The 25284-nt window shown below is 38.5% G+C and overlaps 1 protein-coding gene across 2 annotated transcripts in view; it reads left to right on the plus strand.

The window, feature by feature from the left end:
• The window catches only part of YES1 (YES proto-oncogene 1, Src family tyrosine kinase), a 49674-nt gene extending 37588 nt beyond the window's left edge, over positions 1–12086 (plus strand). For both annotated transcript variants that reach the window (XM_064434685.1, XM_064434692.1), the window contains exons 3-12: positions 430–529; positions 1190–1288; positions 4292–4395; positions 4591–4740; positions 4966–5121; positions 5394–5573; positions 7769–7845; positions 8175–8328; positions 8866–8997; positions 9768–12086. In XM_064434685.1, the coding sequence (XP_064290755.1) occupies positions 430–529; positions 1190–1288; positions 4292–4395; positions 4591–4740; positions 4966–5121; positions 5394–5573; positions 7769–7845; positions 8175–8328; positions 8866–8997; positions 9768–9976 (1361 nt within the window). In that variant the 3' untranslated portion in view covers positions 9977–12086. The remainder of the gene's footprint in view (positions 1–429; positions 530–1189; positions 1289–4291; positions 4396–4590; positions 4741–4965; positions 5122–5393; positions 5574–7768; positions 7846–8174; positions 8329–8865; positions 8998–9767) is intronic.
• The last annotated feature ends 13198 nt before the right edge of the window (positions 12087–25284 follow it).

A 25284-nucleotide genomic window follows, 5' to 3' on the forward strand; every position in this document is an offset into this window, starting at 1 on the left:
CAGGATCTTTCACTTCTGTGAAAATTAGTGGCTGATGGTTCACTGTTGTGGTGGTGTAGGTTCTTCCAGAATTGCATTTCTTAACAAGAAGCAAGCTTAATAAAGAAGCTATGGGTTTGGATTTTTTTACTGATGATGCGTCATGCAGGTTTCTGTATATAAGTGCTGTAATTATTAATGTAGATCCAGAGATGTGTCTACTGGCCTTTTGTGGTGTGGAAGCATATTTTCAGAATGTCTGTTTATAGGCATAGATCTGTTCTAAGAAATTAGCAGGTTATTGATCTGTCTTGCAAAATGAGATGCAACCCAGAGTGTTTAGTTGCTTCCAAATCAAAACTGATTTCTTATCTCATGGACAAGTCCTTAAATCAAGTGTTGCAACATTACTGCTGAATCATATGTGATTTTTTTTTTCTTTTTCCTAAGGTGGTGTTACTGTATTTGTGGCCTTATATGATTATGAAGCTAGAACTACAGATGACCTTTCATTTAAGAAAGGTGAACGGTTCCAGATAATAAATAACACGTAAGTGTTCTCATTTATAGACCTTACTGGGTTGTTTGGAATAATTAGATCCTTAGTTCTTTTGGAAATCCATGTATCCTATTTTAGTGAAGGGTAATTAATTTTTTTAAAAATAATTTCAATATTCAACAATATTCAATGGGATTAAAATATGTAATACCACTAACAGAATAATTTGTCAGGTTGAGATCAGCATTTGGGTGCAGATTGTAGCAACTGTGGTAACCCCAAGCTGCTTCTCACTTGATTGACTTCCTTCCCCTCTCTGCTCCAGCAAGGTCCAGCTACCCCCTTTGGGGCAGCAAAGGTGGGGACAGATACTGCTCCATCCCAGACTCTGCACCTGGAGTTACTCTCTCATCTGGAGAGGCAGATGAAGACTAGACAACTCAGAAGTTTACTGACACATCTCTGCTGTAAAGCATCTTGGTTTTACACAAAAAAAAAAGGTCCCAAATCTTTAAAATATAAAATTCCACTAAGAGACATTTATGTTGTTCACAACAGGAAATGTACGTAGGTGCAGCACAAACTACTTGAGATGCCCTCATAAGTAAAATAACACGTTACCTAAATTTACCTGCCTTTCTGATGTGAGTACATTACAGGTGCTACGGAATTGTGTTTATATGTGAAAGAGGTAATGATGTTTCATTGCAGGGAAGGAGACTGGTGGGAAGCAAGATCCATTGCTACGGGAAAGACAGGCTACATCCCAAGCAATTATGTAGCTCCTGCAGACTCCATTCAAGCAGAAGAGTAAGACACTGTATCCTGTCAATTGTACACACTTCCTACCCTGTGGTGGTATTCGTTTTTAAATTCATTATATGTAACCTATAAGGGTAAAGTAGAAGAATACTATTAATGAAAGGATAGCAATGCTACTTGGATTATGTCAAAGGTGTAATTATTAGTAAGCATGAGGTGGACACCCTGCTTGCTACATGCAGGGTTAAAGGAGAAAGGATGGGAGAATTCAGTAATGATAAAAACTGGATGGCATGCCTTGTGTATTATATAAAGCAAAAATTTATGAGTTGTAGTAAAGAGTTCACACGCCATCAACTCTAGGGCTTTATCCCTATTTTTGCTTGCCAAACCCTGAATCAAGATCAGCTATATACTTGGTATTACCTAACCTTACATTCTAAAAAAGCATTTGTGTGCACAATTATTTTTAATCTATTAATCTGTAATAACATTTTGATGACAAAATTGTTAGATATGCTAATGACTGCTATGAATTTGGAAAATTATACTGCTTTGTGTACCAGTACTTCCTACATTTATTTCCTAACATCCTGTAGTGCTTAGACAGTCACATACAATGACTGTGGAACCCGTAGGTTGGAATAGAGTTTTGATTATCCTTGTTCCAAGGGATTGTGTTTGTTGTACTAGAAATGTAAAATTGCACAGCTCTTGTTTCGATATACAGGCATGATACTGCCAATCAGCAGTTCACTGATATGTGATCTGTGCACTTCTCTGTTTGCTACTGCATGTCTGGGAAAAGTGCCTGATTTTCAAGATGTTTCCTGAATATCAAGCTGAGACTTTAACATGTTGCTGCTGCTGCTCTCACTTGGCTCTTTGCTATCAAAAAATGATTGCCTCAAAGATGCTCTGTTATTTTACAACCTTGAGTTTAATCTGGTTTTGAAAGTACTAACTTTTGTTTATTTTGGGGGGAAAAAAGTCAAATATTTCTTTTTTCTTGAAACTATGTCATAAAGTCTTATGTCATTATGTGGTGGTAAAATGGAAATGACAGCCCTTACAAAGAAAGTATGGCTCCTAAACACTGGCTAGAACAAAGTGGTGGGATTTGTCATAGGTTTATATGATGACTAGAGGTGAGAGTAAAGGGTGATGAATGAGGAAGCTTTTAAAAACTGTTTATTTTAAAGAACCAGTATTAATTATATCAAATATCCCCACAGCATTTGGAATACAGTTCATTTGCTTAAAGTTTCTTAGCCCTGTGCTTTGACAGAGTTTGTAGATTTTCTGTAGTGACTGCAATTAGAGATGTAAGTGCAATTGCCATATAGAACCCCAAGTTGCTAAAATTTTGTCTGTGGCCTTTTCTAAGCCTGGAGGCATTTATAGCAGAAACTGCTCATGACAGGATCCATATTGTTTGTGTGCTTTTTTTTAATTACACCATAATATAAATATTTAATTGTCTCTAAAAAAGAAAGCAATTCAACCCTACTGGTATTTTATAGGTAGTGAAATATAACAGCACTTTATAATATAGTTTGTAAATTGTTGTAGTCTGGGGAAGAGGCATTTTTATGTGAAGTTATGAACTAGGATTCAAGTTTGCTTCTGTAAGATTTTAGGTTACATCCAAATGTCTCCTGTGTGTTTACTCTCATATCCATTTCTAACTTTGCACATCTCTTTCAACACTCAAACTGCAAATAAATACAACAAAATGGAAGAATAAGTTTCAAATTCCCATGTGATTGCACAGGCCATTCTGTTTGTGGCCAACAAAGTGATCCCTCTTTATCTGCATTTTTTCCCCAGAAAATGTTTCACCCACAAAGCCATTGTTTTGCAGCAGTTCCCAGTACTGCTTTTCCCATCACTCATGAAGCCAAATTAACTTGTCAATAAGATAGTGACAGACAAAAATGTTTGAAATTTGCACTTTACATCACTTTGTAACTTCTGAAGCATCTAATAAAAATAAAATGTAGTTAGAAATAAGTCTTATTCCAAAGTCTGGGGATTCATATGAAGATGGATCTTAAAATTATCACTGGCTCAGAACAGCACTGTGTGCAGGCTACTCACCAGGATGAGCACGCTGTGTGAGTGTAGAGGAAAAACTCCTTTTTTGAAAGAGCTGAAGGCAAGAAAAAATGCAAGTCTTTTAAAACATCTGTGTTCTCTTTGGTATCAGAATGATTCTGCAATTTGGAATGTTAATCACAGAGAAGTAAATGACCCTACCTTAGGGTTGTTCCTAAGTGATCAATAGGAAAGTGCTGTCTCTGCTGAGGTAGAGAAAGATGGGAGGCAGCAGAAATTGGAACAGGAGAGTTTCCAGCTGAATATAAGAAACCTTTTGATCCTGAGGACAGCCAGGAAGGGGTACAGGTTGCCCAGGTTGGTGGTCTGTCCTTCAGGGTTTTCAAGCCTGAAGTAGACTACATCCTGAACAATTAGGTGTGATGTCGCTGCAGACCCTGCCTGCAGCAGGAGGCTGGACCACAGAACTCCAAGAGTCCTTCCGACCTGAATGAACCTGTCATCAAATGATATTTATACACACTCACTTTGCATTAAATATTGTTTTCTAACATAAAGCCAAAACTTTTTAAAGAAGGGAATTTCAGCTGCTAAAGTTTTGAATGTGCTACCAAAGTGTGTAATCTGATTCATCTTGGCCTGAAACTTAGCCTGAGGAGGGTGTTCCTTTCAATGTTAAGAACAGTTAACTGGTTTAACAATGTCCATTGTTAAACCAGCAGAAAACCGCAGTGTTTGCAGATACAGGCCTCTTTACATGTATTTTGTAAATAACAGAAATGAGACTCATACAGAAATAGGTCACCTTAATCTTTTGTCTATATGGATGTCATTGCTTTTGTTGATCTGTAGCTGCTTTGGGATACTTGTAGCCCAGCAACTGTTTTGGAGTATTAGTAGTCCAGTCAGTGCTTGAGATTTCTAAATCATTTGCTTATATGAGTAGCAAAGCATAGGAAGCTTTTATTTAACATTTCCTTTTAAATTTTCTAGGTGGTATTTTGGTAAGATGGGCAGGAAGGATGCAGAAAGGCTACTTTTAAATCCTGGGAACCAGCGTGGTATTTTCTTAGTAAGAGAGAGTGAAACCACTAAAGGTATGTACGTGTCTGTGTATCTCTTCTCTCTCCCATTCCCTGCTCTCCCCTGTGTTCCCCAAGGTGAACATTTTTATGCCTGTCCCATGATACAAATGAATGTGCACATCATATATGTGTGCCATGACACTTGGGAGGTAACATTAAATACTTTTTTATAGTTTGATGAAGAACCAGATGTGACTTTTTTCCTAGGTGCTTATTCCCTTTCTATACGTGACTGGGATGAAGTCAGAGGTGATAATGTAAAACACTACAAAATCAGGAAACTTGACAATGGTGGATACTATATCACAACCAGAGCACAATTTGAATCTCTGCAGAAACTGGTGAAACACTACAGAGGTAAGCCCAAGTTCCAGTGTCCCAATGTCAGCCTGTGCCTACTGTGAGGAAGAAGAACTGCTTCCATAGCTTATTCTTAAAATTCACAACTATAAAATTTCTTTCTGATTTCAACAAAAAGTAAATGGACTAGTTGGTTTTTATCAAGATTAAGAAGTTAACTTTTGTTACAGTGTTACCCTTGCTTATCTGTGAAGCTATTGGACTATTTTTTCTGTTTTCTAGAGCATGCCGATGGGCTGTGTCATAAGCTAACAACTGTGTGTCCCACTGTGAAACCACAAACACAGGGACTAGCAAAAGATGCTTGGGAAATTCCTAGAGAATCTTTGAGGCTGGAAGTTAAGTTGGGCCAAGGATGTTTTGGTGAAGTGTGGATGGGTAAGAGCTTAATGTGACACATTTCACTTATTCCTGTGAATGTTTTAATAGTATTTTAAGTAAATTGGTATCAGGATCTGAAGAGATAATATTATAGAGAAATGAAGGTGGAAAATACCAGTTGTGATCATGCATGTAATGGTAAAATTAATATTCAGTATAGTTCTAGTTTATAATTATTCTGTTAGCTAAGAAAACAGAAGCAAAAAAAGTTTCCGCAGAAAATGTCTTCAGTATTACAGTGGGGAATAAAACCTGATCTGTTTCTGTAGGAACGTGGAATGGAACCACAAAAGTAGCAATCAAGACACTAAAACCTGGTACAATGATGCCAGAAGCTTTCCTGCAGGAGGCTCAGATCATGAAGAAACTACGACACGACAAGCTCGTTCCGCTGTACGCAGTCGTTTCTGAGGAACCAATCTACATTGTCACTGAATTCATGACAAAAGGTGTGGGACAGAATAGTTAGAAATACTACATTTAAAAGGTTATTTAAGACCTCAGCAACAAATCAGATGTTTAATTAATGTTACGTATAAGCTAACTGGAGTATAATTGTTAATTTTGATTAAATTAAAATGAGCGACGCTTGACCTAGTTGGAGCAGTTCTGATTTAGATTATGGGCAGAGGCATGATTCTTTTGCACATCTGTGTCACCCTTTCTAATCTTCCAAGTACAAGACTGGGGGGTTTTTTCTCCTCATTTTTAGTGTGTACTGTCCATCACATTTAAATGGAATGACATAGCTGGGAGTATTATTATGAGATTATGCCTGCCTGTTGTTGCTAACAACAAAACAGGTTGAGCTTTGGGTTTTTTAGTGTTTCTTTCCCAGCAGTGTAATAATTTTAAAAAGGTTGAGCTTTTTTTTTTTCCAGACTCCCTCCTTTATCCCCTTGTTTTCAGTCTTTGATCCTTCTTCCTTTGCTCTATGTCATTTCTCCCTCCCCCTGCTGCTGAAACAGAGATTTAGAGATTTAGGCAGAATGTAGAAATAAACATCATAAGCATATGACTGTTAAGAAGCAGCAGATTTCCAAATCAATTATTGCATTTTTTGTAAAATGCAGACTTCTGTTGAACTCATGGAGAAATTTTGCTATCCTCATAAGATGCAGAAGCAAGGGAGTGGCTAGTTATGTTCAGTACTGCACTACAAATGTATGGGTTTACTTTTTTTCTGTTTGTATGGGTTTTTTAAAGGGTTGTACAAGATCAAAAAGATAAAAATGAACAGGAAATGTAAAAACTTCTGCATTTTTGTTCCTAAATAATACTAGACAGCTATGCAAAGTCAGTTTTCATTGTTAAGAAAGCAGATTTCAGCAAGGCAGTAAGGAAAAAAGTATTTATAACTGCCTAAAGAAAAGCAAAGTTCACTACCAGAACTGGTTACCTTGCAAAAGCAGAATTGTAATTTGTATAAATTATGGATTCAGAGTGCTTTTGGAAGCTTCTCTTTATAGCTTTCCTTTGACAAAATTCTCATGTTACAAAACCCATAGAATTTCCTTGTTCTAAGCTACTAGAACAATTTATTTTTATTTCCTCTTTCACAAGGAAAAGAAGTAGGTACAAACTGCAAAGTATCCAAATGTTTTTTACAGTGTGGACAGGTTACTAGAAATCAGTGTGAAATCTTTGCTCCTCTTCCGTCCTTTGATCCCCTGAGCCAATGTCAGTGCAAACACACACAGCAAACAGCAGCAGCAGTGTGGGTCTGGCGTGCCACATTTTTACTTTCACTGTGCAAAAATACAGCAAGTCACTAAAGTTATGTTGGAGAAATCTAATTGAGAGTTACTGCTGTGAACTGCTATGAATCCACTTCAGGATATGCAGTCAAGTAATTTCTTTCTCCACCTTGGCCACATTTGTAATTTTGTTACTGTAATTTGGACGGTGACAAGAGTGATTAGTTACCAGTCTTCACCAGTTTCTTAGGAAAGGGGTCCTATTCTTACTTCATGTGACATAATGCCACCTGTAGGGGAAACCTTATGTAGAGACAAAGCTTTTCTGCACAAGTAGAGGTTGGAATCTTAACAGAAGCTCAGGTCCTTGGAACTGATTTCAGATACTGCTCAGTGTAATGTTCTGGGTACAATTGCATTATATAAATGGGAGAAAATAAGGTATTGTAAAGAATGGAAGATCGTTTTCCCTGTAAGAAAGAAAAAGCAACAAAATAAAAGCAGTAATTTCAGAATAATTTCTCTAATACATGATTTGAGCTGGCAAAAAAATGTAAGGGATAGAGGTTTTTTTGTTCTGTAATTATAAATCTCACAAGAGAAGAAAGTCCAGCTAGGAGGAGCACTAATACCAACAACACTGGAAAAATTCCAGTGTATTGCCAGAAACAGTAGTCTGTTTTGTTATTATTTAGTTATTTGCATCATTGAAGTGGATTCCAAACCACTTGGATAGAATTGCACTAACTAGTTACCAGTGCATAGGTAACTATGGGCATGATCATTGGGTCACATATCCTAGTAAATTATGGATTTTCAAATACAGATTTCATGAGATAAATATGTCAATTGTAATGTTTAAAAAGAAAATCTCATTTGTGTTTTTCAGGTCAAGTTAATGATTTTGTTTTTTCCCTTTTTTCTCTAAAATATGTTATGTTTTACAGGCAGCTTGCTAGACTTCCTTAAAGAAGGGGAAGGGAAATACTTAAAACTCCCACAGCTGGTCGACATGGCTGCTCAGGTACCAAAAAAACTGTATTTTGTGCTCAGAGAAGAGTTATCACATATCAACTAAACATAAATATCAAATGCTTTGGCTGTTGTATGCTGCTCTGTGTTACACCTTCTATTGTGGGTTTGTAATTTGTCAGAAAGGAAACAGTGTGGTTTGCAATTAGCAGGTACTGAACAGCCAGACACGCTAATCAGCGCCAAGCTCTTGGTTGCTATGCTGTAATTCCTATACTTACACAATGGGAATCGGGCTAAAATAAGGGGGTGCAGCTTAATGCTTGGGAGAAATGTCTATAGTCATGAAAAATAAGCTTTTATAACATTTTTCTTTTTGAGATTGCGGATGGCATGGCTTACATTGAAAGAATGAACTACATCCACAGGGACCTCCGGGCAGCTAACATTCTTGTAGGAGACAATCTTGTGTGTAAAATAGCAGATTTTGGTTTAGCAAGATTAATAGAGGACAATGAGTACACTGCAAGACAAGGTAAGGCCAGTTAATTTATTTAATAAGACCAGTTGCCTTTCAATTGCTTAGAACTATTACATTTAGCAGAACATGCCTGTGTGTTCTGTGTTAATGGATAAAGATCATGCATGGAAGTGTGCTTTCACAGCTCTGTTTAGGTGAGCCCCTCACCTAAATGTAATCCTAGTAAACTTCCTTTGTTCAAAGTTATGTGGCAGTTTGTTTGTGTTTTCAAAAAGCACTTTTAATTATTTTTGGGGGATAAAACATGCTACAGTTTGAAGACAGATGAGATTCCAGAGAAGTTGTTCATCAGTTTCACTTTTTGAAGCGTATAAGTAAGACTCAGATATCTTTATTGCTTATGTATATTGTAGCCAATAATTGCTGTCCTAATTTGAGAAATATTAAAATAGTATACCACCTTGAATTTTATCAGTAAAGCAAAGTATAAAAATATTTTTAGTGTATTATTCTTTTCAAAATATTTTGAAGTGAAAGCAAATTGTGGATTAGCAAGGGAAAATTGAGAATCTGTCTTTCCAATGTTTGTAGGAGCTAAATTTCCAATTAAATGGACCGCTCCAGAAGCAGCGTTGTATGGTCGGTTTACAATCAAGTCGGATGTGTGGTCATTTGGAATTCTACTGACAGAGTTGGTAACTAAGGGAAGAGTGCCATATCCAGGTAACAGGGCGATTAAATAGATTTTTGTTTTCTTTGTTGTATTCTCTGCCTCTCAAGTTACCTTTTGTACTTTTTCCCTTCATTCAGAGCCCACAGTTGACAAGCAGAGACAAAAACTTAGTCACACCTCACTGGTTCCTTTTTTCACAAAGATACTTTGGTTTATTTTCAGATTAAATATTGTATATTTAAAAATGTTTTAAGATAATAGCACTTCTAAACATGACTGAGTTTATTTCAGATTAGTGGGTATCCTTATGTTTTCTATCTGTCTCTTCCTGATATTTCTACTTTTGACATTTTCCCACACTGCAGAGAGCATCACTACACTGAACCTGCTGAACCGGTTTTTGAAACTAAACATTTTTCAGCAAATATTTTGATGGATCTGGAATGTGCAATGCAGTTCTGTTAGGGATATATAAAGCCTTTTTCTTGGCCTAATTTCAAATTAAGTGGTCCTTGAGTGGAACCTAAGGCAGAGAGAAGCTGTTTGGGCTTGAGTCTCCGCTCTGAAAGGACAGGTCCAAGGCAATGGGAAAGGGAGAAAGGGGAAAGGACTATATGTTGAGAAATTACCAGTGTACTGAAATAATTTTCAAAAAGTGTATTTAATGCAAAATGTAAAAAATTCATCCACTATAAAGCATGTTCATTAAAAATTCTGTCCTGGTAGAACCACATGCATTGCAGCTGCAGAGGTTCTTGGAAAACTTTGGAAAACTGTTCTTTGCATAATATCATTCAGAGCTAATATGCTTTCCTTTTAGGAATGGTGAATCGAGAAGTTCTGGAACAAGTGGAACGTGGGTACAGGATGCCTTGTCCACAAGGCTGCCCAGAGTCCCTCCACGAATTAATGAAACTGTGTTGGAAGAAGGACCCTGATGAGAGACCAACATTTGAGTATATACAGTCTTTCTTGGAGGACTACTTTACTGCTACAGAACCACAGTACCAGCCTGGAGACAATTTATAAGCCAACAGTCTATATAACATGCACAAATCTGCCAAATGTAAAAGACTTGCAAAGAATTCCTGAAGTCTCTAAGGAATCACAGGAAAGAAAATCTTCGCTACTTTGCATGCTCTTAATGGCAAACTGGAATTTCATAATGCAGTTGCACAAAACCACTTTTAAAGTGTTATACTCTGATTTACCAATGACATATTTTTTATTTTTTCCTCTTTCCCAACTTATTTTCAGGGTCCAAAGGAAGCTTACTGAAAATACGGGGCAGAAAAAATGAGTGTTGGTGTGAACAATAGCAGAAAAACCAATGTTTCAAATCCTTTATTCTCCCAGTATTTGCTTATCATTCTACTAATGAGGGAATTGTCTGGAATTAGTGATCTTGGGGTAAGGCCTTTTTAAAGCAGAAGAACTTTGTGGGACCAACAGTTCTATTCCAGTTCAGTAAAACTCCCTGTGTTTAAAACTACATGTGTGTGTCCCCACCCCCGCAAAACAAAAGATGGTACAACTGTATTTGACTTGTAGTCTCATCTTTAAGCTTCCACTTTCATGGACTTAATTAGGGTAGGCAGGTAAAAGGAGAAAAATTGGAACAGTGAATGAGAAACTTGATCTAAATGGTAGACCTCAATAGTGAGATTAGAGAGCATAATGCACTGTGTTAATACTTGTGTTAATATAACTGGAAAGTAGCATGAGAGATTTTTCCTTTTTTCTTTCTGCATAGCTAATTAAGAATAATGAAGGTAACTAGAAAATGAGGTAATATTTTATAAAATTGTGTTGATAAAGTATGATGATATTTGAACTTGAAGCTATGTAATACAATCACGGGGGGAAAGCCTTTAATCTTTTAAGCTCCAGTGGAACAGTGAGCTTTTGTATGGGAAGACTACCTGAACAAAGTTACAGAGTTCACCAGGAAAGCAAGACTGAAGCTGGTAAATGGCCACTTTTTAATCCTTTTTCAGAGACAGGTTTGGTACTGTTGTATGTGGCTTGTGAGTGTTAACAAGGGTGGGTGCCACAAGTGCTATCTGTGGCTAGTCACTAGTTCAGGGATTTGATTGCACTTTTGCTTTTCTTGGCTATTAAGGCACACACACAGTTGCTCTTCCCACTTCTGCCCTTCCTACAGAATTATTTAACTAAAAATAAATGAAAGAAAATGTGAAAGTTTAAAAAATAAAGGGATAAAATATATTTAATATTGTCCAAGTAATAAAATTTGCTGGTATTCAGCCCAGCTGACACTACATCTAGATTTATTTTCTTTGGCTACTGACATATCAAGCAATAACGTCAAGTCTTTTACTCAACAATTTGCATGAGGTTCTTGAATTTCTGATCAAGCTTATATACTTTAATTTTGAAACACTCTTACTTAGTTACTAGCTTGGAATTCATATTATCATTGTAAAGCTATCCAACAAATGAATTCAGAAAAGCTGGTAATATAGTTCTGGTACTAAACTTAACATTCATGGGTTTACACTACATTGAATCCAACTACCAAACAGATCTTTGTAGGAACAGTGCCATCATTTTTCATTTTCCCTCATCATTGCTCATCAACTGTACATCTGTGGTTATCAAATTTTAAAAGGGCTTTCTGTAAGAAAAACAAAAACAAAACAAAAAAACACATACACAAAATACTCAAAAAACCCAAAAAATATGATTAAATTTTAATTTTTCTAAATATTTTAAAATTAATAACACAATCATATGAGTTTATGTATTAATACAGTCATAACAAAAAATGCCAAAAATGACACTGGCATTGTATGGATTTTTAATTACTGAATGGAACAGTTCATTGTAATAACACTTGTATAGTAAAGGAATAAAACACTAACTTAATGAACGTGTTCATTGTAAATGGTTGTGTATTATAAAACTTCTCCAAAAGAGTTTGTATGTTTATGAAAATTTATTTGTTTCACCTGAAGACCTTGATGTGGTTCTTACCCTAACAGAGTTTAAAATTCACATTCACACTTTTTATATAAATAGTAATAAGTTTAATTATGTAACTAAGTATTTTTATAAAGTATGGCATTGTTGAACTGTTTTGCAGAATTGGTTCAAAATAAATTTCATGTTGATTGCATCTGCTTATTTGAGGTGGGGGAGGGGAGAAGGTGGGAGGGGGACAAAAGCAGAGTTGCCTTCACGTTGAGGGGAGGAGGACGGGAATAAAACATTCATGAGGTTCTTTTTATGCTCTGCAAATTGTACTTCCATGCAGGATTGTGAGTTCATTGTGCATTATTGCTGTTAAAACAGAGACATTTTCTAGACTGGTTCACAGGTCCTTGGCAGAAATGGGTTAGAATAATTCTGCCTGGGCTTAAAACAACCCCTCTGGTGGACAGACAGATGGACTTCAGATTCTTGTGAGAGCAAGTCCAACTTAAACTCTCAGCTGGCAGTCACTGTCATGCTGTAAGGCAAGCACATATCCTCCCTCTTGCTTTCTCTGGGATTAGCAGCCACTGTTCACTTCTGCCTAATTTTTCAGGGAATTTTATACATTTGTTCTTGTGATAGCCAATGTTTTATCTTAACCTCATTGAATGTTACCTGTCTCAACAACCAGTACGACTCAAAGTGCAGATTCTGGCATGTATATGCAGTGCCACTCTAATTCAAGGAGCTAGTACTGTTTGAGTTTCAATAATAACTAACGCAGCACTAAAACCATTCTTACAGAACCTACAAATTGCAACGTTTACTGTATTTTTAGTATCTCCTGTAATGTAATTAATGTTTTACTATTTTTAATGAGAACAATCATGTAATTTCTGGTAATCTGTACTTCTCCCTGTTGTCCATCCAAACTGTGTGATTCCCATTCTGCATGCTAGGCCTGCAGACTGTTTCTGTCGTGCATTGTTTCAAGCTCTGTAGTATTTTAAGAATATTTTCATAGTGTTTTTGAGTAAACTTCCAAACATAAACATGTGTACGATCCTACTATTTAGATAAAAGTACATTCCTACTTTAGCATAAAGCATTATGATAAGAGCCTTATGTGTTCTTATCTGTGCAACCACTGAATTTTCATTTCACTAGGCTTGTGAGTAGCCATTACAACTGAAAAGTAGCCTTGGAAAGGATTGGAGGGGGTTTTGTTGAGTTTGGTGGGTTATTTTGGTTGGTTGGGGTTTTTTTGTTTTGTTTAAAGAAAGACTTCTATAGTTTGCTGATGGGCAGAAACAAAGCAGAATGCTGTCTTACCCACACTCATCTACAACACTAATGCTTATTCTAAAACACGTTTTCTGCAGCTGGAGTGAGTATAAATGAGTATAAAAAAGTAAACTTAATGAGCCCCCACTTTTGTTATTTATTTTCAACTGTTCAATAAACTTCTCAGTTTTTAAGTTTTCCGTGGAGATGCTGTAAATGTTTGTATTTGTGGCAACATTCCCCTGACACGACTTAGAGCTACGCAGTCACGTTGGGTTTAAGCCACAGGAGCACTCAACATAAGCTAAGCAGTACATTGCAAGCAGGAGACTCAATTCCTCACACCTGGCTTAAGGAATGTAGGGCTGGATTGGAACAACTGATCTGGGCACCAGAAGCAGGTCTGGGTGGATAAGTGCCTCAGTCCAGAACTGTGATTCACCCAATAATTATTGCCTTGTGCAGTAGGTACTTGGGCTCTGTGCAAATGTCTGAAAGAGACACCTTCATAGACACACATCTTGCTTGCACTTCAACCTCATTGTAGTACAGGAACAAAACTGCCTTTGACCTTCCAGGCACTGCAGGAGAGTGACTGTCAGTGTGGGGCTGGGAGCATCCCCCTAAATATACATCTCTGACAGACATCTTTCCAAGATAGGGTGAGAAGAGTCAGGAGAAGGAAATGAGGTGGTTGTATCTATTTCCGATGTAACAGCCTGGAGTGTAAAACTTGGGTTCCGATCAAGAATCCTGGCTAGCTGGGTGTCAGCTGTGAGAGACTGCTAGGGTGTTGAGAGTTGGAAGCAGAACCCACAAAAGAACTTCGCCCTCAGCTGCAGACTTTAGCATTTCCTCAAGGACCAGATTATTTTCTCGGCACTTTTTCCTAGTGACACAGAGTGTTAGCTACAGAAACAGAAACAGCTTCCCTATTTCTTTCTCTGTTAGCATAGGGGAGGTAAAGGGGGTGAGTGGGATAGAAGGATGGAGGCTAGCAGCTGAGGTACCATACTTCATCACTGGGCAGAGGGAAGCAGGCTGAGTGCTGTGGCATGGCAGATGTCATACGTTCTTGTCTCTGCCATATTTTGAAAAGGAGGTAGAAATGCAGGGGAACTGAAGAGCATCTGTTCCCTTGTGCACAGTGGAAATGGAGCAAGGCTAATGCCAAGTGCTGCTTCAGTTCTCTCTGGTGGCTCTGGGCAGCCCACCCTGCCTGGTTTCTAGCACATTTGCTTCATATTAGTTGGGGAGTCCCAAGCATTGCTTTGCTCTCAGAAATATCTAAGAATGAACCTTGATGAGCTCTTAGGAAATAAAAAAAAAAAAAAACCCAACAAAAAAAAAAAAAAAAAAAAAAAAAAAAAAAAACAAAACAAAACAAAAACAAGATACTGAGAGCCTGACGAGAGAGTTACTGGCCCCTGGATCCCAAACAGACAGCACAGCAGACTCTGGGAGGTAGCTTAGCATTCCTTTCCCAGTGAATGTATGTGGATGCAGGATTTTCTGTCAGGTTTCCCTCCTCTCCATGTAACTAGGAACTTCACAGAGTTCAGACATTAGCCATGGGACCCATGTTTTTCTCTAGTCCTACTCTTTGAGCTTATTTTCCTTCTTTGTTATGCATGCAAATGTGCTTTTTGTAGGCAGTACATTGATAATGTTTTTTTAGCATTCTCTTTAAAGGCATAGATTTTGTCAAATTGTAACAACCACTGTTGTTGGGGTATTAAAGTATTTCTTTTTTGTGTATTTTTGCAGAGCACTGAACATTTTCTCTTAGTATTTAATTTACTATAGGCAAGGAGAAACGTGTTGGCCATTGTGTTGTTTTTGTTTTGTTCTTAAAGACAGGACAGATACCCAGTTAAACTCAGCAGGGTCCAGAAACAGACTGGAAATCTAAAAGGGATACCTGAGTACAAGCAGTCTTGATTAATTAGTCATGTACCAACTGGAAAGCTGACTGCTGTGAAAGCATTCCTTTCTTTAATCAAAAAGCTACTGCCAGTGGGAGCACTTCCTTTGTGCCCTGCTGCTAGGTTATTGAGTCTCTAGCTGAGGCTGCTGGTAAGTACATACTGGGAAATGGATAAATCTGTGAATTTTTACCTTTGCTCTTGAAAATCCATCCCAGGCGTGCTAACGATGCACCTTTTTTTCCTGCACCTCCACAGGTGCCAGCTGCTGGATTCACCATTCATTCAATACCCACCCCCCCCACACACACATACAGACATTTATTCACATTTGGGGCAGTCTTCCAGGGGCTAAATGGCTGTTGATCCTTCTCTTGGCTTCAGTGTTTGGCAGTGCCAGGGGTGTATTTGCTGAAGTAAGGAAGGGTAAGGAAGGATAAGGAAGGATTTCTGCTCTTTCAAAATCAAAATATGATAAATCTCAGTTCAGTATGACTCCTACGATAAAAGTACCACATGTGAAGAGAACATCTAATCATTTGACTGTTTCTTCATGAGATCAGTGAGGACTTTTCCCTGCTTCTCCAGCAAGTGTAGAAAATGCCACTCAGGGAGATACTCATGGTGTGCTGTGCTAAAGGGAATGACCATCTTAAATTGCAGCCCCTGGTCAGTCCTGCCAAGTGATTCTGTCCTTCTGGAGAATTCCCAGAAAAAGGCAAGAGTGTTGGTTCACATTCCTGAGAGTGAAAGCTGGTGACTAGATGACTTGGGTTCCTTACATGTTTCTATCCACCTTCCTCTCCTCTCAGTTCTGGCCTGGGTGTTTGCAACCAATCAGCTTTTATTTCTCCATTGTGGCTGTGCAGTAATAGCATGGACACATATGAGAATCCACAGGTTAATGTTTTCTCTTTTTTAAGTACAGTGCCTGGCAAATTAAGCAGCTCTATAAAAGCAAGGTTACATCTGTGCCCCTTTCACTGGAGTTTTGATTTTGTTCTGTATTACCTTCTTCATTTCTGTCTTTCAAAGAGGCTTATGACTATCATAAATGTATATTATTCCATTCTGCTAAAAGACTAGAAGTACAAGAGAAACAATTTCCATTTTACATTTTAGTCTAGTGTTACTAGTTAAAGTGACTGCATCAAAATCTCTCCATTGAATTTTCTTGATATCTTTATCAATGAATTGCCATTTGCAAGGAGAGGATTTTTTATTTTTCACATGGAAGTGAAGGTCAATCAATTGCCTCAATGAGTTAAAGGTTACAATGAGCAGATTACAAGTAGGCTAAATATGAGCTCTGGCGCCACTGTCATTAGAATGGCCCCATCCTTTTCAGACTGCTCCTAAGTGTTCTGAAGAGCAAGTGTGTACATACTTAGCAATAGATATGTCCCTGAGTTCAATTGATCAGTAAAGTAGGAAGGAATGACCCTTTTTGTAACCTGGGGATGACAAAGAGCAGTCAGGAGGATAGTGGGATACATATCCACTATGAAAGGTCAGCCTATCTTGTGGAAATGCTCTTGATCTATTGACAAAATAGCTTGGGCTTCATTTGCTCTTTGTTCCAAGACAGACACTGTTATGCCAGGCAATAAACAGAAACCTACTGAGTGGCAGCATCTCTCCCAGGGGTTTCCAAGACATTTACCATCTTGCCCAACAGCCCTTACTGCCTAATACATAGCATTTCTTACACACTCTCATACAAATGAGATCAGTGTCATTATCTCTGTCATGATCCTTTACCAAGGAGAAGAGTGGTGTTTTGACTCATCCAGGGTCAAGTTGAAGACTGTGATCAAGCAGCAGCTAGAATCCAGCATTTGGTTGACTGAACATTTCCTTTAACATGGGCAACTTTTAGCATCACCTACCAACTTTGACCCCTGGTCTTGAGGTTGGAGAAGAAAAGCTGCAGTAATTTCCCATTATTGTTCACAATGGACACCTGAGCAATAGGAAAAAAACCCAAAATACAAGAGAGAGAGAGAAACTTGTAAAAAACCCTGTGGGTCTGTCCTGCACAGCAATTTGGCTGCCACAAAAATTGCTGTACCAATTACACCTTGCAGAGAGCATGGAGCATGGATCTCTAGCCTGAGGCTTGCCCAGGAGGCCCTGGTATGCAGATAGCCACCTTTCAGACAGCCCACGTGTGGGGAGTGCTGGACCTTGGCCTCTGAGAAAGGCAGTGACTGTCAATGGGATCTGCCTTCCCAGGTCACTGAGCTGCCACATCTCAGACACACCGCCAGGGGGGCAGGAGGTTTTTTTTAGGCAGTTTGGACAGGACACAGCTTCTGTGACTGTTCCAAAAGCACTGCCCAGTGAGCACATTCATGAGCTCCCTTCTTGTACCTCGGTGTAGGTTCCAGACATCACTGGTTTGCAGCAGTGCCCTTTCAGCCCTAGACCATAAAATGAGCACTTCTTTCTTTGCCATTCATTCCAGTCTATTTCACTGACACTTCAAATATATCAAAACCCTCTAAGCACTCAGCTGAACACCCACAAAACCTCTGACTTGATGATATCATGCCTTTTCCTCCTTCAATCTACCTTTGCAATTATTTCTCACAGAAATGTCTCATTTGTTGGGTTTGGTTTTTTTTACCTACTTAGAATCTAGCAAGTACATACTCAGTTATTTTAAGCTTCTTTAGGAACAAACCATTGTCTTTAGTCAGCCTAAGACTGGAGTCTGTGTATCACCTGGTTTGTTATAAGATGCCGAAAACCCTCCCCGTTGTCATGGGTGAAATGTGCGTAGTACAACCTGCCTAGATACATAAATGACCTCAGGCACTGTAGTACATGATTCATCACATCCAAGAAAAGTGGGATGGGATGTGGTTCCCACAATGCGGGTGGGAACAGCAGAGGAACAGGCAAGGAAAGTGTCTTAGCCAGAATCACGCAAAGGAGTTCTCACAAAACTGTTTCAGGCATTGGTTGCTCATACCTCAAGCAAGTATCCCTAGCAGGGGAGAACTCACAGAACTGGAATCATTGCCTCTTAACTCTCAAGACTGTTTATTCCTCGCTGCTGAAGAAAATGATGGTTGGCACAAGGCTCATGTGCTCTCTGTCCTTTCTCTGACACTGCAGTTTGCTGAAGAAGATTGGCATGTGGTTTACCCTGGCAAAACCCTCTGCTCAGAATAAATGTTGACATTGAGTAGTGGTATGTGGGACTGGAAAAAACACAATTCTGATGTAGCCCTGAGTGTTGGGGACTTGAAACAGCTGGAGCACAACTGCCACTACTTCACTGCCAGAAACAGAATGCCTTATGAGGAAACGAGAACTTGAATGTGACTGCAAGTACCAAAACAACTCAGGGAGATGCATCAGTGGCTGGAAAGAGATGGTTTGTAAAGGCTGCATAATTTGAAGAAATGCTGTTTTCCTCACAGGATAAGGGAATCTGATGGCCTCTGTCCCCTTAACAGTGTTTTGGACTGCCAGTGGAGTGGGGAGGTGATACAAAATAACTTTCATCTTGAAAGCCCTTTCTTCTTTTTTTTTTTTTTTTTTTTTTGAGGAAGGGGTAAGCATCTGGAAACAGGAAGTGTAAGATGAAACATGGCCACTCAACTAAACTGACAGTGGCCACCCACGTCTGGGCGCAAAATGAATGGTGCCATGCTGCTACTTCAAATTTACAGACTGTCTGAAAAGGTTAATTCTCAAAGTACCAGCTGAGGAAAGGACCCACAGCCCTTCTGTTACAGGCATTTGGATGTAATGAGGCAGTAAATTTGGCTATGCTTGGCAGTCATATGTGCTGTCAAGCCTTTCTTTATTCATGTGGTCAATAGAAATTGTCAACAACTTTGAAGTCTTCTCCAGAGAGCAACAGGCAACTTACCAGCAACAGACAACTCTGCTGTAAGACACATTTTAGGGTGCCATTGTGAAAAGGATGGTAACAAACATGTAAGTTGTGAATTTTCATAAAATAGTTCCATTTGCGTTCTTAGAAATTAGGAACACGTGGTTCTCAGGCAAGCCAGTATGAAAGCGACTAGTCAGAATTCCAGAGGGGTATTTGATACAAATTGCACATTTCTGCACCTTCTCTTTTTTTGTAATTTTTAACCAATATTAATTGTTTTGGTTGTTTTGTTGTTTTTGTTTTGTTTTGTTTTGTTTTTTTTCCCAGTATCAGTGACTTTTTTTCCCTTGCTGTGTTATCAACAGTGCAGTCTTTTAAACCATGGGGAACAAAATATCATTTAACAGAAACTGTGAGTATCAAACCACTGTGAATGACACTGAGGGCTCTACATTTTTTTGCTCAGTAGATTGGACCAGAGAAGGGCACTGTCCACTTGGCTGTAGCTGCTGTCCTGAAAGCTCTGTGGGCCAAACAAGAGGAAAAGGTGACACTCATAGGACCTCAGTGTAAAAATGCTCATTCACTCAGAGAGATCCTGGTTGCTCTCATTTGCATGTGGTCTTGATTTTGAAATAATCTATACATATGATTGGCCTTAAAATATCAAATAAAATACAGTCATTGCTGAGTTCTTGGAGACTCTGCCCCTGCTTAATTTTTGCAGGGTGGAAGGTTGTAGCACAGTGCTTAGTGGTGGAATTGGTTGGAACATTACAGAGTAATTTTGTGGAACTCTGGCATTTCTGAAAGAAAATATTTTTGCTGAGTCCTGTTTCTTCATATACCCTTCTCTTGATTTCATCTTTCTTCCTCACATATTATAATCAGAGATTTTCACCTTTTAGCTGCTTCCCTACAGAATATGCTGTTGATCTGGGAGCCAAATCTTTCATACTTGACATGTTACTATTTATTAAAAACAGCTTTTTTAGGCAGTGATGCATCATAAAGACAGACTGGTTAGAAAGGAAAATTAGTGAACAAAAGATATGTCTGCTCCAAAAAAACTGATATAGAGAGAACTGCCTGGAATTGCAAGCCTGGGGACCAGCTCTGTGAACTAGAGAAAAACCTCCTTGAAAAGGGCAGCTGGCCTCTTTGAAGTGCAGCTGAGGTACCTAGAAACCAGAAACATCCAGAGATACCACTGATAAGCACCAAAAAAGGAGACTGTAACAACAATTTGTCATGTGAAGGTGGAAAACAGTCTGAGAAAAAGAATAACTCTGAAAGAACCAAAACCAGCATCCCCAACTGTGAAAAAATAGAAATTAAACAGGATCTGCTGTCTGCTGAATGCCCCACTCCCTCTTATTATTATGTGCTATTAAATCACTCTATGTTTATCCAGAAATGAGCCTGAGAACTTCTTGGTTGAATCCCACACAACCTTTCATGAACACTTGGGCTCTCCCCAGGGACACCTGGCTAAAAAAAGTCTGTGATATAGATCATTTTGGAAATGGGACTCTACCAGCTCTGTTAATGTCTAGGTCTTTCTTCCTCTCTTTCAGGAAGGATTGGTCCCCCAGACTGTTCCCACCTTTTGAGATGGTTTTGCTGCTTTTGAAATTCGTTGAATTGACTTCATATCAACAGCATAAATATCAATATAAGTAATCATAAAAATATCTGCTGTTATATAATTGATAAGTCTGCTTTAGTAACCTAAAATAGTAATCTAAAATGGTATATAAGTACTTGGCTGCTGCTGCCATTGGTTGTACCACAGTACTGATTCATGTTGTTATTAATTGATACCATGCTCTTTTTTGATAATATATATTATTGATGGCAGATATTAATTTGTAATAACTTTATATATATTCATTCATATTCATTTTATTAACTTTAGATATGTTTTCCACTGGCAACTTTTGTAGTGTTTGTTGTAATCTGTAATAAAGGAAAGAAATTCAGTGGGCAAAGCTTTCATGTCCTCATGAATTACAGACTCCCACAAACCCACAGTCATTATCTCTCCACACCTTTTTTAACAATCACTCTACCAACATTGCTTCCATAATGAAACCAGGCTAAGAAGGATGCTCAATCCTTAATGATTTTCAGGAGAAAGTGTCAAATGTTCTTGCTTGGTGCTGAGAACCATTTTGGTCTGGTGTCAGGAACTAATTTTGCATGCCAAATGTAAATGTTACTTGCATTGTGTGACATTTCATCATAAAGAAAAAAGCATCTGCATGTTATGGCATCACTGTGGTTCCAGTTATTTAATTTGTTTTCTTTTCAAGTTTATGTGAAAGTTACAGGTCGACATGGTCAGAAAGTCTAAAGGAAATGGGCCCTTTTAGAAGAGTAAATGTTTTAGTTGGTGTCGAAACTGAAATGGTCTTACAGCTCATTTCAGACAGAAGCTGTGTCACTGGCAGGGAGTGCTGCTTTCTGCCCAGAGAAGTCCTTCCCTCCCAACATGCCCTTTTCCAGTGTCTGCTCTCGAGCAGAGATGCAAACTAGCCCCTCTCCTGGGGAAGCTCTACAGCTGGTCTTTGCCCTCTCTCAAGTCACAGCCAGCAGTGGGGACTGATGTCTACAGCGACAGGAAGCTGTGCACTTAAAGAATGTGCTTTAATCTGTAGGTCTTTGTTTAGGGTTTGGACAAGAAGCTGCTTTTATTTAAGTCTAATTGGGATAATTGGGAATTTGTTTTTGCTTTTTTAATGGCTGGGGGCATTTTCACAAAAACAACTCCTTACTGAAAACTACAAACTTGGTAATTTAATTGCCTGTGCTACCATGGTCTGCTAGTAAACGCTTGGCCTTCATGTGTTGATTTGTTTGCTGAAGTGATCAGTCATTTGCGGGGGGGAATTCCCTTCAGTATTAAGATCTAAAAGGTCCTGCTCTAAAATTACTAGGTATTTCCTTTTCTGAGAACAGGAGCTATGAGAATAGGGGGGCTTCTCTGTTTTAATTTGACAGCCAAGATAGTGTGACTTGGCTTTCCTGTTTAATCTTTTACTCCTGCTTGGATAGAGTTTAAAAAGAAGCTGAAAAGGGCTTATTATCAACTACTCACAGCCATGAAATTAGGCAAACACATTTGGCAGTGCAACACAAGCTGATGAGGGAGGGGGCTGTGAAGGTTTAGAATATCTGGTGTTTCAACTCCCTGCTTGCTTCAGAAAAATGGGGAAAAGATTGACAGCCAATCCTCAAGTGACTAGCATTACTTAATCTTTTTTCATCATACTGTTTTATCATGCTATGGGTTTTTTTATTTTATATGTTATGCTTGAAGGAGGCTGCCAGCATTTGCTATTCTGCAGGGAATACAGATAGATTACTGGTGTGCTACCAGAGGAGGAAGCTTGTGGTAAGTCATCTTTCCTTCAAAGCTGGAGTTTTGGTACCCTTCATTTTCCTAATCCTGGATTTGTTTCATCAGTTTTGATGGGAGTAACTCTGTCAGGAACACACCATCAGCCTGTGAGACTGACAGGCTGGAGGAACAACAGTAATGATGAAACCTGGAGTGTGAGGAGAATTTGATCCAGTTCAGTGTAATTTGACATTCATTCTTGTTCCCCTGCAGAAAAACTCCAAAACAGTCTGCTTGGGAGAAAAAGAAAGGTGTGAGCTTAAATACATCTGTACCTGATGAAAACAGTTACTTTGCATCTCTTAGAGAGTGGGAAGGGGACTGTGTGAGATGAAGCCTGCTGTTTGCTGGCATCTTCTTGTGTGTCCCAGGAGTGCAATGTCAAACATTAGATTTGTGCCATAGTGGTGATGTTTTGCCATATAACTCTTTGCATTGGGTTAGCAACGAGCTTGTGCTGATCTCTGCATCTTCCAAGGATTTATCTGCTCTGCTGTTCTCTTGCAATAAGATAGCTAGGGAGAAGAGGGAAGGGTTTATTTAGCCCAATTGATCCATTTGATTAAAATGCCAGGTTTTGGTAAAAATAAATTAGTAAAACCATATCCAATCCTTCAGTTTACCCAAATAACATTCTTTGATGCATTATTTAATAATATGCTGTTGACTAAAACACAGCCTCACTTGTAATTATTATCTGCTTCAGAACAGAAAATGTTAAAGTATGGATATCTGGCTTATTCAGGATCCTATTCCTGGCTGGGCAACTCAGACCAGCAGTTAAAACAGGCTTCAGTGTTCAATTTTACAGCCATAAAATTTTAAATAGTATGTGATGTGGGAAATGCTAACAGATGATGATCAATTCTCACTGCTTGCTCCTAAACACTTACAAGTTTTTCTGGATTGACTGAAAATCTATCATTACCATTTGGGGAGGTAAAAAAGTGGGCTTAATAGCATTTCAGTGATTTTCCCAGTTAGGCAGAGTGTTTATGAATGAAGATATATCCATGGAACTAACATAGAAATGGAAATTTCTTTGTTGGTATATTCTGTGTAACAGTGAGTTTGCATAGCTGCAGCTGTTGTTGGTTTATGCAAGGGGCTTATGCACATAGGGATTATCAGAGGAATGCTATGAACTAACCAAAAGTATGATCATTAGGAGTGTTAATGAAAGTACATGAAATCCGTGCTTGGATAGATACATTGAGAAGCACAGTACCCTTATCCTGGGGTAACTTCATGGATGAAAAAAGGGATATCTTCTTCAGAGTCAACATACCTCAAAATTTAATAAATTCTGGTTTAATCTAGAAATTCTGGTTGCCATCACTTTGAGGGATACTCGGGAACTGTCAGGAGCAGAGGAGCCTTGGCGTCCTTCATAAACAGCATGCCTATTGCCAGAGAGAGCTGCATGTGCTTGACTCCCTGTCTCAGTTCATTGGTGTCAGATCAAGTTGATATAGCTGGTGTTTTTCCTTCATAAAATATACACCTTGGTATACCTAGAAATACTGTTGCCAAGTTACGGGATGCTCATACCTGGATTAGAAAAATTTATTATTTGTAACAGTTAGCTGGGATGAGGAGTTTGGTTCAGCTGTAAGTTACTGATATATCTGATCTCATTTTCTGATGGTTTCTTCTAGCTACTTGTGAGGAAGAAATAAAAAGCTTATTCTAATTACATGTAAATTAATATTATTCTGGATGCAGTGTGGTGGAGTTATTTGGAGATGTATAATTTATTGATCTAACTTTGCTTGCAGTTGCACACACAGGCCTTGAGAGAAGGCTGGATAATGTACAGTAAATGCTTCAATTGAGTGTTCTACTTCTGTGTCTTCTGCGTTGAAAGGACAAACCAGGCTTAGTCTAACTCTTGCAGGTCTGTGACATGGGCAGTGATGACTTTGCTTCTGTATCTCTCCCAGACACTCCCCCCTTCCACTGCTGCATAATGCTGCATTGCAGGAAAACAGGAGTGGTGCGGGAAAGCTGAGGGCTGGTCACAAGTGAAGATTAACGTGTTTCCGCTGACTTACAAAACGCCATCGCCGCTTCATTTTCAGAGTAGGATGAAGCTTACTCACAAGGGAGGAGAAGTAACAAGGAAGTTCCTTCTGTAAGACAGTCATGCTATAATTGTAAAATCTACTTTATGGGTTCCAGTTTATGGCCCCATTAATCATTCAGAAGTGATCTATTTCATGTTCCAAGTATGCATATCAAAGTAAAAGTGGGTGATCATCTAGAGGATGATATTTACAGATTGAGATCTCTACAAGAAATTATTGGCCAGACAAAATAACTGTGAATATCAATTTTTGCTGCTATACTATGTTTATTTACTATTTAAAACCATTAGGTGAAATATCTCTTACATGCATTTATTGACAAATATTGGGTTTTTCCTTCTTCAAATCCTGAATAATGATATCAACAAATGTTGAGGTATTTCAACAAATAGCAGTATTGGATATGGCTGAAGTAGATTTATTACTATGAATTCTAACCTGTATTTCTGTGCCAGAAATTTGAGTCTGCAGGGGAGCCCCACTACCAGGATTGTCTTGTAGAAGATTTAAAGTGGCTTTTACACCCAGAGAGGTTTCCAGAGTAAAGCCTGTTAATAATTTTTAACGAATATTTGGCCAAAAATAAGCTGGAATAGAACTTATTCAAACTAAAATATTTGAGTGAAAATGAAAAAGCAGATGGAAGTCACTAATTTTTATTTTGAAAGGTTACTCTGTTGACTGCTATGGGTCAGATTCTTTGCTCCACATGTTCACTGACACATGTTCACTGCTGAGCTACCCTGAGTGCTGCAGTGCAGCACAAAGCTTTCATGGGATGCCATAAATCATGGAATGCTGAACCAGGAACTCTGTCAATATAGAATGGCAAAGACCTGAAGAGCCTG

The sequence above is a fragment of the Passer domesticus genome, chromosome 1 (assembly GCF_036417665.1).
Source record: "Passer domesticus isolate bPasDom1 chromosome 1, bPasDom1.hap1, whole genome shotgun sequence".
NCBI classification, from domain to species: Eukaryota; Metazoa; Chordata; class Aves; order Passeriformes; family Passeridae; genus Passer; species Passer domesticus.